General features: G+C 37.7%; 1 protein-coding gene across 1 annotated transcript in view; it reads right to left on the bottom strand.

The window, feature by feature from the left end:
* LOC122816780 (cytochrome P450 2K1-like) overlaps positions 1 to 15579 on the bottom strand; it is a 237190-nt gene that overhangs the window by 217258 nt on the left and 4353 nt on the right. Inside the window, exon 2 of the mRNA XM_044089797.1 lies at positions 382 to 544. Coding sequence (XP_043945732.1) covers positions 382 to 544 — 163 coding nt within the window. The remainder of the gene's footprint in view (positions 1 to 381; positions 545 to 15579) is intronic.

The following is a 15579-nucleotide window of genomic DNA, read 5'->3' as shown; positions in this document are numbered from 1 at the left end:
TTCAATTAACCTGAATGTATTTAAACGATCCTATTGTTACATTTTTTTATTCTGATGAAGTCTACGGACGAAAGCGGGGAATTAAATTTTGTTTACGCTATTTGGTTTCATTCATTTCAGTTCGCCTCTGATTGCTGCTTTGCCAGGTTGTTTTTGGTATTGTGTCACAAACAGGCTTTTTTCTTGGATTAATTGTGCTCATTTCTAGGTCATTGGCCACTGTCAGTGTGGATGGACAACATGTCTCTGCAACAGCAAGCTAGCTCAGAATGTTTCATTTGAGTTACAGACATAGTAGATAAGCCAGTTTTTATTAGTATATAGCAATCTGATCATTCAGGAATGCATTTTAAATTATTCAGTCCAGAAGACAAAACTTACCATGTTCTGTGTATGCATTTTCAAAAAGTGGTAAATGTCCTCTGTTTCCAAACTCTTCTGCATGGTTTATAAGAGCATCCTTCACTGTGTCATAACCAGTCAGCACAACAGTCTTTTGCATACCCATGTGAAATGTATATACTGTGCCATACTTCTCTGACAGCTTTTAAGAGAATAGAAATTATTTTTAGTTTCAATTAATATCATGTTTCCCATTTAAAATAACTGTACATTTTGTTACTCATAAATATAGTCCCCTGAGCAGAGCATTACCATTTATTCCTGTAGTCTATGCTGTTATTCTGTGCCAGTGAAGCACAAAGTCAGATCACTTCTCTGTGCAGAATGGCTATTAAGCTCATCTTGTTTAAATATGTTTGAATTATTAATTAGAGTATTGAATCTCAGTATGGACTTACAAAAGGATATCTCAAGACAAGTGCCTTATATTTTGCTCTATAACCTTTTGCATGCACCCTGGCAGGCCACACTGACTAGAAACATCAAAATGATTGATCATGGAAAATTGATATGCCTCACAGACAATTTCTATTGGTCTCATGGTCTCAACGTTTTAGTTGAAGTTCACTTACCTGGTGTGTGATTGTGCGTACATACATACTCCCACAGACACACACGTGCCCACATGCGCATGCACACATATGCACTCACACACAAACACACACACACACACACACACACACACACACACACACACACACACACACACACACACACACACACACACACACACACACTCATTCATTTTTCCTGGATTTTTGGAGTTAATTTTCTGTTTAACATGCCATCTCCCTTAGGTATCAGGAAGTATCATAATTTCTTGTCTGCCCACTGTGGTGTATCTTCCATTCGGAGTTCATCCAAGCTTCATCCTTAGACACCTTCTTTTTTCATTCTGATTTTGCTTTATATTGTTTTCATTATCATTTTGCACTTAGTTAACTACTGTAACCTAGCTATAAAAGTACAGAATACAGTTCAGATGTCCTTTCTTTCTTTTCTGTTTACATTTGAGTGGTAGAAGCCTGGCATGGCTAGGAGCAGCACACAGAAACTAACACTAACACCAACAAACAGCATCATGCTTTTTGGTCCTTCCTCCAAGTGTCTCCCAAAATATTTTCTGTCCATCTATTGACTGTCCTTGAGTTTTTTAGCTGCCTGCTCTTTCATATGCAGTCTAATTCTTTGTAATTATTACAGTGTTGCTAATGCTAGCTACCTGTGTAAAACTTATCAATTCCTGCTGCCATGGGATAGAGGGATAGAGCACTGACCCTGACCCAGGAGACCCAGGTTTGATTATTGGCAAAAGCACCTGCTAAAGCTGGCATAGAGGAAGAGGTGAGTGATGATACTTTGCCTGCTCGTCTCTTTTCAAGAACAAGTGTGGAGCTTCTGCTCAGGACAAATGCTTTATGAATGAATTCCATTGAAAATACAGGATGACACATAAGTGCCTTTCAATTGTAGTGAATGGGGTTGGTGGTTAAATCACATGCGGAGATGTGGACATGTACTGCAAGGTCCCATTGTGTGTCTGCCTTGCATGTACAGTAAGCATGCACACTGTACACAGACACATGTACATACATACCTGATACTGTCATATTGGTTGACCACAGTATGATGGCTGCTCCCAGTTCTATACTTCAGGTCACTTTTCCATGATTCGAACATTGTAGGAAACCTTGCTGTTCTATCTATATATGGGTCCATGCCTATTCAGGGAGAGATGGGACTCATGCTAATTGGTGACAGGTGCCATGTCAAGGAAGAATGTAGCCATGAGCTGAGAGCAGGGCTGATGCCAGCTGTGACTTATCTGCAGTCAGTCCACAGTGCTGGACAAATGAGACACACACACACACACACACACACACACACACACACACACACACACACACACACACACACACACACACACACTAAAGGCAGGCAGAAAACTGGTTAAAAATAAATTCCAGCTAGCCTAAACTTGTAAGAATATTTACTTTTTTACGACAACAACATACCCTGTTATTGAAGACAAATTTCCTGACAGTATTCTATAAAGAATTTCTACTGTGAATGTCCATAGCTCTCACCACTGCAAATGGGACAGAGACATTTAACATGATTTGTGGTTTTACCTTTGCATCCTCTGAATGTACGCATCATTTTTTTTTCTGCATTCTGAAACTGGTTTGTTCCATTGGATTTAATATCTGTTTCCTTTTCTGACTGAGGGATGATATCCTATATATTCAGGCCACTGTTTTTCTCAAAAGACCTGTCCCCTTCTCCCATCTAACTCGAAATACCTTTCCTCTCAGATCTTTAAAATGGTGAATGCTACAAGTTTCCTTCTAATGGACCTTCATATGGACCTATGCATTTCAAAGCTACAAAGTTTCACCTTTTTTATTTATTTAACCAGAATAATTTAAAGGTAAATGACTTATACCGATGATTGATTTGGTGTAGGCAGTGAAACTGTGAGTTTTTGTAATGTGAGATGAAGCTTAAGTATGCAGTGAAAAACTATGTAGACACAAAGTCCTTCTTCCTTGTAGTCTTGATCTGTGTCAAGTACCACAGTTATCAGGCATCTTAACGTCTTTTATGCCTTATCTTATTTGGATTCCCATGCTTTGCTCGCTATCGCCTCCCTCTTTTCTTTCTTTTTTTTTCCTAAATATGAATTACCCATTATATTGCCTTGCCTCTGTCTGCTACATCTCATCACCCAGATGATGGTTGTGTTCTTCCCCCAGATAATGTGATTTTTCTTTTCCCATACCTCTGACCTGTACAATCACCACGGTGATCTTTTTGCTCCCCCATTCATTTTCTGCCTGTAATGTTTTTACTGAATCCATCTTATTCTGCACCTGCTGTTCTAATGTTCTTTCTAAGCCAGACACGCTGTCCCTTGCCTGCCAGTTTGTTCTGCAGTGTCTGGCACTTTTGTATTTTACTTGTTTAAGTGGCATGCCACCTTGTGCAGAACAATTTTTTTCTTCAGCCATGACATTACTCAGCATATAATGTTTACATACTGTTTGTTTATCTCCTGCAGTAGATTGATGTGAATTGATAAAGCCTTAGGAATAAAAATGTGGTCAGCAGTGACCCACCCTTTAATAAAGGAGCCTGCATTTGGTGTTGTATAATACACCACTTATTAGAGCGTGTTTTAAATTTATAGCCATAAGCAAAGAAACAAAACATATGAACCAATTATGCCAAAACTGCTCAGTTCAGAACATTTCAACCATAAAAGGCCACTCAAACATCAGTCATTACAACCCACCAATATCAGTCAATATGCACAGTCTCTGCAGAAGTAAAAGTGATCTGAATAATTCCACATTAAAGAGATCTGACTGTAACTAAGAAAAGATTGCTGCTAGCAAAGAGCTTTATATTTAAGTATTTCATCTACACATTCACTACCTTCTGCCCTTGAAGAATAAATTGCCTATATTATATTAAAAATGATAAACTGGAAATATTGCAATAGGGAGTAGATAACAAACTAAAACAGGTTCATGGTTACTAGGCATTTTATCCAAAGGAAGACATATTCAGGACTGTAGCACCCCACCCTCTTAAAATCCAACACAGCATCAGCAATCAATATACCTGGTGTGGGAATAGAGCCCACAACCTTCTGCATCAAAACAAAAGTATGCTAAGTGCTGTGCTATTAGTGCTGTAAAGCTCTCAACACACAACAGTGATGCCATTTTCTAAGCAAAATAGTTGCATATTTTGGGTAGAGGATTCAGACTCTTGTTTCCTGTAGCTAAGGTACAGGGCTTATGCCTAAGCAAATTACTAACCAGCTGCTAATCCTAACTAGGGCATTTCACTGTCTGACATACACACCTTAACCTTTTAATGCAAGAAATCTGGACAAATTCTAAAATAAATAGTAACAGATTATAAATATTTCTCTCATGAACTTAGAAAATAGCTAGAATAACAGGATTTGTGTTAGTATGGATTTTTCAAAAGGATATGAAGTCTAACCGTCAAATATCTATCATTATTTAGGAACTTCAATCTTTTTATGAGGAAAAAAATAAAAATATGGGGGCAAAAATATGGACATTCTGCAAAAACATGAGCACTGGATGGGTATGCTACCTATCTCTCACACACACACACACACACACACACACACACACACACACACACACACACACACACACACACACACACACACACACACACACCATACCTCTTAATCTGTTAGCACAAGACATCTGGGAAAAGCCTGTCATAATTGGGGGACAAAAGCCCAAAAGCCCTCAACTAGGGACACATTTTAAATATTGCTCTTATAAATTCAGAAAGTTGCTAGAATAACAGCATTTGTGTTAGAATGCATTTTCTAAAAATACGAAGTCTAAAGCTAAATTCAAATGCATGCCATTAGTTAGTAACTTTAATCCTTAGATCATCCCAGAGATTTCGCAAAAAAAAAAAAGACAATTTTTATGAGGATCAGACCAAAAAATATAAGGCAAAAATCTGTACAGTTGAGAGGCATTACACACACCTACACCACTACCTCCCTCTTAGACTCTCCCCATACCTCTCTACCTTTTAGAGCAAGAAATCTGGATAAAGACACACATAATGGTGGAGACAAATGTCCAAAAATAGGGATATCTTTTAAATATTGCTCTTATAAACTTAGACAGTTGATAGAACAAGTTTTGCATTAGTATGAACTTTCTGAAGGATATGAAGTCTAAAGCTCAAATGTCTGCCATTATTTGCTGTCTTAATCCTCAATAATTTCCAGGGATTGCAGGAAAAATACAATTTTATGAGAAAAAGACCACAGAAGTGAGACTAAATTCTTGACATTCTGTGAAAATCTGGACATTTCACTCACTCACACACAAACACACACAGACCTACCTACTTCTTATACACAAACACATACACAGACATACCTACTTCTTATACATAAACACACACAAACCTGCTTACCTATTTCTTGCACACACGCACACACACACTCCTCTTAAATACTTTAACATACATGCAACCCTATCACTCACTTGTTTGGTTGTGGTCCACAGTCCAAACGTCTTCAGGAATTCAAATTCCGCACACTCGGACCAGGAAGATGTAAACGATTGGTCACACATCTCACAGATGCAGAAGGTCTTCTGCATCTGTGCGACCTGACGCAAAGGGATTCTTAAAAAAGAACGCCCTTAAAAACAACGTTTTTTTTTTAAAGAAACAGGGCAGCAGAGGTGCCTGTATGCTGTACCGGCATGTACCACCACCAAAAAAGCCCTGGGTCTACTCCTCTAGGCTGCATTAACATCATCAACTCATCCAACATCAGATGTCACCTTCCTTTTAAAGACTCTTTTACCCTCCTTCTCTTCTGATTGCCAGGCTCATTTTTTTCCTCCTTAAATTGAAACCAGTGTCACCTAAGACCCTCTTTTTATATAGTTCACTGGAGTTTGTATAACCGATGTACTAATAAATTAACCGTTTCTAACAACCTGAAACATAAAACAGTGAGTATGCCCATTACTATTACTAGGTATATCAAACACTAGGTCTTTTTTACACAGTTACAAAATCACTCACAGATTTTTACTGTCAATTCAGAATAATGTACTGTATTTCCAGATATTATTAAATTGATACTAGCAATATGAAAAATGGTAAGGAAAACTGATGTCATATCTTAAGCAATGTTGTGTCTTTCGGCTTTTCCCGGTTAGGGGTCGCCACAGCGGAACTATGGTCCGCTAATGACTGGCAGTAGATTTTTCATGAAAGCCGAGGTGCCAGCTCGACGTTCAACCTTCAACAAAGGCACGCAATTTACGCATGTGTTTTGAATGCCCACGCAACCGCGAGGAGGACATGCAGACTCCACACAGAAGGCACTCCCCGCACTCCAGCCGAGAATCGAACAGGAGAACCTCTTGCTGTGAGGCAACAATGCTATCGCTGCACCACCGTGGATATATCTTAAACAATCTTAACTATAAATCTGCACATAGCCAGGGGAAATATAGCTACTTATACCTACTTACCTATATACTGTATATATATATATATATATATATATATATATATATATAAATAAATATATTTATATTTATATATGTATATATAATTTATAATTTATATATATTTATAATTACTTATATATTTATATATAATTTTATATTTATATATGTATATTTATTTGTGTGTGTGTATGTATGTATCTATACACACACACACACACACACACACACACACACACACACATAAATATGTATAAGTATATATATATATATATATATATATATATATATATATATATATATATATATATATATATGTATGGGTTTAAGATTGCATAGTGAAGTTCATATCAAAACAAGGACTTATTGAAGAAAGTTAACAAATTTAAAATAATGAATTTTGCTGGATGGCAAGTCCCTCTGCACCCCTCACATGGTATACTGCATTCCTCACATCCCTGCTAACTTAAATATATAAACTTTGAGATCACATAATACCAGAGAAAAGGTAAAAGTCCCCCATCTATGGTGTTCTGTTCTCTTACAAATTGTCCACTTTCTATCTATTCTTTTCAAACTGCAGTTTGTAGATAAAATTGATTTCAACAAAAATAATGCCCTTCGATCACCTGCATACAACCAATATATATATATATATATATATATATATATATATATATATATATATATCTATATGTAGAAATGCCCAAAACCCCACATTACTGAAACGTTGAAAGCGCAAAATTCAAAATCCAGATGTTAAGGGATTTTGAGTCAGCTTTTCTGGTGATGCGTTTCAGGTAAGTATGTGTGTGTAAGTGTGTTTGTGAGGGGCTTTAGTGTGTGTAAGTGTGTGCTGTGACTGTGGTGTGTGTGTGTGTGTGTGTGTGTGTGTGTGTGTGTGTGTGTGTGTGTGAGGGACTGTAATATGTGGGTGTGAGTTTGCCTTGTGTATATGTTTGTACGATCTCGGAGTTAGAATAATAAAGTAGGGGGTGGGGGTGTAGGGTGGCGAAGCCCCCCTGCTTATCTTTAGAGTAGGGTGGTTTGTTTGGTTATGGGGGGAGGGTGTGTGTATGTTTATGTGTGTGCTGTATGTATGCATTAGTTTCGCGATTTTGAATTTCATGCTTTCAACATTTCGGTAATGTGGGGTTTCAGGCATTTCGTCTCGGTATTTTGGGCTTCGGGATTCTGTGTGTTCGGGATTTAGTAGGGGACCTATATATATATATATATATATATATATGGGGGCTACTGAAAAACTGAAAATAATGGAAAGACTCAACTGTCATCTCCCACAAAATGTCAACAACACAAACAATGAGACATTACTGCATATGCATCAAGCAATAACCTCTGCACATGTAAAATTAAAAAAAACGTACTCTGAAACTTGCTCTTGGTGTCCTACTAATCTTGCCTACATAAAACTCAGAGTAAGAAACACATTGGGCTAGATACCAAAACAGTTGCTCTCTGTGTAAGTTTGTACTGATTCTGAAAGACTTGCTTTCATGTAAGTGACTTGCTTTTGTGTAAAGCCTACCTATAAACAGGCTTACTATGGGGACCAGATTCCATAATACTTGTTCTCAGCCTGCTGCAAGTGTAAGTGGTCACTTACAGTGACAGCAAGTCTTCTGGAATTGGGGCCACTGAGTGAGGTAGCTTTCCCTTAAGTTTTATATGTGTAAAAACATTTACTTTAAAAATCTGAGGATGACTAACTACTTCAAAAATTTGGATGCTGCAATGCATCTACATTGTGTGCAATCATAGCAGGGAAACATATTTTTTTGAAATAAAAACACCTGGTTAACAATTTACAGCAGATTATTTTTAATATAATAGACATTGAAGCATTGCATACTAATACTCGAGTTAATGTATGTATAGACATGGGGCCAGATTCCAAAACAGTTGCTCTGTGTAAGTTTGCCTTGATTCCAAAAGGCTTGCTCTCAGAGTAAATAACTTACTTCTGTGTAAGATCTATCTTTAAAAAAGCTTCCACTGGGATCAGATTCCAAAAGACCTGTTGTCAGCCTTGTCTCAGTGTAAGTGGTCACTAACATGTAGGACAAGTCTCCAGTTGTGAGATTGTTTTACGTGAATCATCTGTGTTTCCTAATAAACAAATTAATTTTAAAATAGTAATGGTAACCTTCGCCGATAGTATGTGTGGGAGTGCTTATGTCTTCTTAGAAGGACAAGTGATGCTGACAGTGACAAGGGTGTACTTTTCCCCACTAGGGGTGGGGGTGGAGGTTAGGGCCATACTATATGCTTGCCATGGCTGTGTGTATGATGGACATGCTGTGCCTTTCCTTTCCCCCATTAGGGAAGAATAAGCTCCAGTTACTCTTTATCTGATGAAAGTGAATGGGCACTGGAGCTCCTGGCCTAGTATGGAACAAACAGGCAGCCAAGTCAACGTCTTGATGGTTGTCAGGCACAATAGATAAAAAACATATAGAATGAATGACAGAAGGAATGAATGAATGAATAACTAACTAAATAAATAAATAAATATATAAATAAATAAATCTCTCCCGTTGAGGAAGTTAGACTGATATAGAGGAGTGTTGCTTCCTCCCAGTCCACAGAGACTTAATTTCACTCCATAGATTAAGCAACTGTATAGAAAACCTGAAACTCTGTATCCCATAGGAAGAGCGTCAAGCATTTTACATGGAATAGCTTAATTATAACTCATTTTCAGATTCAGTGTACTTCAAAGAGAAATATGCATAACTACAAAGTACTAACACAAAATATATGCATTTGTGATGCATTTTCCACATATTTCTCCTAAGATGGAATGCTGCACAGTTTTGATGACTCAGAATACCTAAGCTTTATCATGTACACTATTAATGACTTTGATCTAACAAAAGATGGCAAGTAACACATCCTCTTTTTCAACAAATCGTGTGTAAATATGGTTATCCACTTAAGTTTCTGAATGAATTTTGTAGCAAGAATTTAGTACATGTTTCTGTAAGCATTGAAAATATTTTTACAAGTTTCTCATAATAATATGTCACGGACATCATCTACAAAATGTGCTGAGCTGGTGACTAAAGGTGTAATGATTCATACATAATGCAGTTTAATGCATATGTGTCTCAATGTGCTGGAGAGGAAATTATAATTACAGGGAGACAGATAGGACTTTTACTTGTGATTCACAATAGTTTAGTAAAAATATAGTCTCATTCTCTATATCTTCTATATTCTAAAGAATGAACAGAAGTCAAGTGCAGCTTTCCAGTAGAAACAGTATAATGCAAAGTGACAGACAGCAACAGAGAAGGCATGTGAAACAGAACCCACTGATTTGGTACCTGTGTACAAAATGCAAAGTGACAGACAGCAACAGAGAAGGCATGTGAAACAGAACCCACCGATTTGGTACCTGTGTACAAAATGCAAAGTGATAGGCAGCAACAGAGAAGGCATGTGAAACAGAACCCACTGATTTGGTACCTGTATACAAAATGCAAAATGACAGACAGCAACAGAGAAGGCATGTGAAACAGAACCCACTGATTTGGTACCTGTGTACAAAATGCAAAGTGATAGGCAGCAACAGAGAAGGCATGTGAAACAGAACCCACTGATTTGGTACCTGTGTACAAAATGCAAAGTGATAGGCAGCAACAGAGAAGGCATGTGAAACAGAACCCACTGATTTGGTACCTGTGTACAAAATGCAAATGATAGGCAGCAACAGAGAAGGCATGTGAAACAGAACCCACTGATTTGGTACCTGTGTACAAAATGCAAAGTGATAGGCAGCAACAGAGAAGGCATGTGAAACAGAACCCACTGATTTGGTACCTGTGTACAAAATGCAAAGTGATAGACAGCAACAGAGAAGGCATGTGAAACAGAACCCACTGATTTGGTACCTGTGTACAAAATGCAAATGATAGGCAGCAACAGAGAAGGCATGTGAAACAGAACCCACTGATTTGGTACCTGTGTACAAAATGCAAAGTGATAGACAGCAACAGAGAAGGCATGTGAAACAGAACCCACTGATTTGGTACCTGTGTACAAAATGCAAATTATAGGCAGCAACAGAGAAGACATGTGAAACAGAACCCACCAATTTGGTACCTGTGTACAAAATGCAAATGATAGGCAGCAACAGAGAAGGCATGTGAAACAGAACCCACTGATTTGGTACCTGTGTACAAAATGCAAATGATAGGCAGCAACAGAGAAGGCATGTGAAACAGAACCCACTGATTTGGTACCTGTGTACAAAATGCAAATGATAGGCAGCAACACAGAAGGCATGTGAAACAGAACCCACTGATTTGGTACCTGTGTACAAAATGCAAATGATAGGCAGCAACAGAGAAGGCATGTGAAACAGAACCCACTGATTTGGTACCTCTGTACAAAATGCAAATGATAGGCAGCAACAGAGAAGGCATGTGAAACAGAACCCACTGATTTGGTACCTCTGTACAAAATGCAAATGATAGGCAGCAACAGAGAAGGCATGTGAAACAGAACCCACTGATTTGGTACCTCTGTACAAAATGCAAATGATAGGCAGCAACAGAGAAGACATGTGAAACAGAACCATTGATTTGGTACCTATGTATAAAAGTCCAGATCTTGGTCCCCTTTAAAAATGTCAATACAAACTTTCACATGGTAACAGAAAGTTGCTCTGCTACAAAAATGCAACTAGGATTTCTCTTCTACTCTTTGGGATTTTAGTGCAGTTTTAGTTTGACCCCATTGCTTTAACTGCTTCAGATATTAGAATTTTAGGCATGGCATTTTACAGCTGATTTTTATTGAAGAAATATATATAAGAGTTTTTACTTTTGTTGTAATGAAATTCAGTAAAGATGTATTCTAGACCACCATGGTACTCTGCATCTCAAACAGAAGTAAAATAAACACCCCAATGGAAACCAGTTATGACACAAAATAGACTGTGACAGTAAAGTCATCAAATCCAGCATTTGGCATCACAAAAGGATGTATCTCATACCCCTTAAATATTTTGCAGTTGTGACTCCTGCTTTTCCTTTTGGTATTTCAGTGCTGAAAAGAAGGTTCAGCTATCAAAAGCATCTAAGGTTTTTCTTCAGGCCTTGGGGATTTCAATGCAGCTCTGCACTGAATTTGGTCCTGGTACTTTAACAGCTTCAGACTGTGGTATTCTAATTATGTTGTTACAAATAATAAATAAATACATTTGATGCAGAATATAGGCTTTTTTCCTGATGTAATGTCAACTCAGGAAAAAATTGTAACCACTACTTTATATTACATATTAACCAGAAATTAAATATGACACACCTTGTTGAAAACAAGTAAACGCAAAAATGACAGAGTGTGACAGTGAAGGCATATGAACTCCTTAATTTGGTACCTAAATCTAAAAAGTCATATACTGGTCACCCTTATATATTTAATTATGTTTTCTGGTAGAAACAAATCAGTATTAAGCTGCAAAATGCACATTAAACTGCTGTTCTACCTTTATAGTTTTTATTTTATTTTATTTATTTATCATTTGTTGACCGGGAAAGTCCGACTAGGTTCCTCAGAGCCTGTTTTCAGCGGAGGCCCGGGGAGAAATGCTCCAGATGCATGTCTTTGGAATGTGGGAGGCGGAGGAAACCCACGCGAACACAGGGAGAACATGCAAACTCCACACAGAAGGCACCCCAGCCGAGAATCGAACCGGTGAACCTCTTGCTGTGAGGCGACAACGTTAACCGCTTCACCACTGTGCCGCCCATAATAGATTATGTGCCGCCATTATAGATTTTAATGCAGCTCATTGTTGAATGTGTCACTATCTCTTCATCTACTTCACACCATGGTATTTTAGCCATGGCACGTGACAACTGAAAGGGTCCTGTGAAATACTATATTTGGTACTTTTATATAAGACAGTATGCCAGCTCACCTATGGCAGTTCATAATAAAATCCATTAGAAAATAGAATAATCAAGACTGTCATTGCTGTAAAGAATTTCACTATATCTCAGTCTTTATTTACATGACAGCACACTGCTTTTACCAGTAATGTCAATACTTAAGAGTTTTAATGCTTACTCTGCATGCAGTAACAGAAGTATAGCCTTGCCAGGTGAAACACTTTTAACTTTGTTTACTTCTCAAGTAAAGACAAATTTTGGGCATTGGTCACATTTCACAACTCTGAAAAAATGTGTATTAGCGATTATTGGAAACTGAGTACAATTCAAAGTAGTAACTTGGCAGCCTGGCACTTTTTAGTAAAAGATGTAAGAAATAAGAAACTCCAATAATGAAGTTATGGAACAGAATGAAGTAAGTGACATTCAGAGAGACAGCAAGAGAAAAGGTTAAGAGAGGCTCTCAGTCTGAACACACTGTGCCCAGATGGTGTACTTAACTTCAGCCTAAAGGTATTACCGCCTTTGCAGCATAATTTTAACAATGAGGAAACTAGTCTTTCTTAAGAGTGAACCTGTAAACCATTTTAAGAATTATCAGTGAATAACTGCTTCTTACAGCATATAATAAATATATGTGCATATATGTGAGTGTGTGTGTGTGTGTGTGTGTGTATATATATATATATATATATATATATATATATATATATATATATATATATATATATATTCCAGCAGATAAAAAGAAAGTGGTGTGAGTAAACGGTTCCTCCAAAAATAAAAATTCAATGTACAAAAAGCAAAGGAGGCTCCATTTGTATATAGTCAAAAATATAGCAAATAAGTGCCTTATGATTGACTAAAGGTACTACACGCCCCCAACTCAATTCCAACCTCATTAAAATATTAAGCTACGTCCCTGTGGTTAAAAAAAAAGCACATAAAAGCTTCCCCTTGCTCTTAAACACAGCAAACAAGTAGAAAGGAAAATACACTTCTCCCACTTTCAACTCCAGCAGTAGTACTCTGAGATGAAAATATAGAAAATTAGTGCCTTATGATTGGCTGAAGCCATTACATGCCACCCTCTCCAACGTAGTTCTCTGCCTCACTTAAAATATTAGGCTAGCTCTCTGTGGTTAAAAGGGCAAAGCAGAACACAACAAATGCCTCTTCTAGACATTAAAAGGATTAACAGGTCAGCAAAAATAAGTAGAAAAGAAAGTACACCCCTTTCCGATTCAGCTCCACCAGCAGTAACCCATGCAGCACAGCAAATACTTCCTCTAGCCATTAAATGGAGTAACAGGTCAGCAGAAATAAGTAGAAAAGAAAGCACACCTCTCTCCCCTTCATTAACAGCAGTAACTCACACAACACAGAAAATTCTTCCCCTAGACATTAAAAGCATGCTGCTGACCAGTGCACTTCCTTTGGGATCTGTGTTGGGATCTCTGCTAGTCAGTATTTCTCATATATGTATTTATCAAATGAGTTTGTCTAGTTAACAATGTTTGGTGATGATTATAATCTGGGAATTATTATCAAATCCCCCTCTGACATACAAGCACTCGAACAAGAGCTTATACTTGGCAATAGCTGCTATGCAAAGAAATGGGCTCAAGCTAAACACCAAGACATTCAGAATTGTGGCATTTGATAAACACCAAAGATTATAGTATACAGAACATACCGCTTGAAAATGAAAAGGTAGTGAGAGACCGAGGTACATGGGTGGATAGCTCATGCACGATTGACCATCACATTGCATCAGTGTTAAGTAACTATTTTTATATTGCACATTTCATAGCAAAAAGTATTTCTTCCAAATTAAAAGAATTCATCATCTCCTTGTACTCTGCACTGTTTAGGCCCATCACTGAGTATAAAGACCCCATAGGGCTGTAACTTATTAAATATTACTAAACATATCAAGCAATGGAAAGACACATATAAAGTGTGCACTTAAAATAGACCATAGTATTAAAAGACCTGAGCTACCAAGAAAGACTTGGACTTTATCTCTATACTCATATCATATAGACTCCATAGGGGTTGTCTGTTCCTTGCTTATAGGGTTATAAAGGATCCATTAGTCCAAAAACCCTTATACCTCCATAAATTAAACAATTCAGCCAACAGCATGGCCAGAGATCTAAATCTACTCCAATAAATAAATAAATAAGACAGCGTGAAGTAATAAATTTGTCCTGCAGTGCCTATCCCTTCTCTGAAATAAACTTCATCACCAAGTTAAGCAGTGTCACATACTGTCTGCTTTTAAAAAGGAGCTGGACAACTGAATAGGTGTTTATAAATTCACCCTGATATGACTAGCCTGGTCTTCTTGAAGGAGGCAAGACATAGGGGTGGGTACTGGCAAGACAAAATGGCCTTGCGGTTCAGTTGTCTTGTAATGCCTATCATCCTGTTATGCTATTTGTGTTTTGTTCAGTGAAAAAAAGACTGATTAATATCACTGTTAGGTAAGTACATAACCTTAAAACTAAGGTACATTGCTTAATATTTGAACAAAGCAGTTTATTTTTAATTCTTTTTCACGTCAATTTGCAGATATCAAAGAAATAATGAAAAATGTACATCAGGAAATATGTTATGAGCCACTCCAGGGGTGTAGAGAGATAAAGCCCTGATGACAGCCTAGGTAAACTGAGTTTGATTAGTGCCTGGGGGGACTGCTGTATTAGCAGGAAAGATGGCATCCCGGGGCTGGATAGATGTGCCAAAGCATTATCCAATGGGCTTTGGTAGAGCCTGGAGCAGTTGGATATGATGCCAGGCTTGGAGGTGGAAGAAGTAGAGTAAGATGGAGCTGCCCTATGGCTGACACAGTCCTCATATTGCTTGCCAAGTCTAAGTAAGGGTATTGCCATAACATGGGATGCTGAGTTAGACCAGTAACAAATCCTCCTCATGGAAAGATGATGGTTTCTCTGGCAGCCTATGTCATTGCTAGTCTGGCTAGGAGCCTTAAAAGCAGAGCCTGCCTAAGAGCAGGAGCTCTCCCTCATGGGATACCCTCTTGATGAAGGAAACACTAAAATCCACCAGAAACAGATCTGTGAGAATGGAGATGATAGGGCAACTGGAGGTGGGTTGAATGCCTTGCAATAGAGAGATCTTATGCATGAAAGACAAAAAAAAAACAAAACAATTATTTTTAACATTGCACTGTTGTGCCACAAAAATAA

Source organism: Protopterus annectens, chromosome 12.part0, assembly GCF_019279795.1.
Source record: "Protopterus annectens isolate FY-2018-M chromosome 12.part0, PAN1.0, whole genome shotgun sequence".
NCBI lineage: Eukaryota > Metazoa > Chordata > Ceratodontiformes > Protopteridae > Protopterus > Protopterus annectens.
Note: the sequence above shows the minus strand (reverse complement) of the source record. Positions and strands in the feature narration are given on the sequence as shown.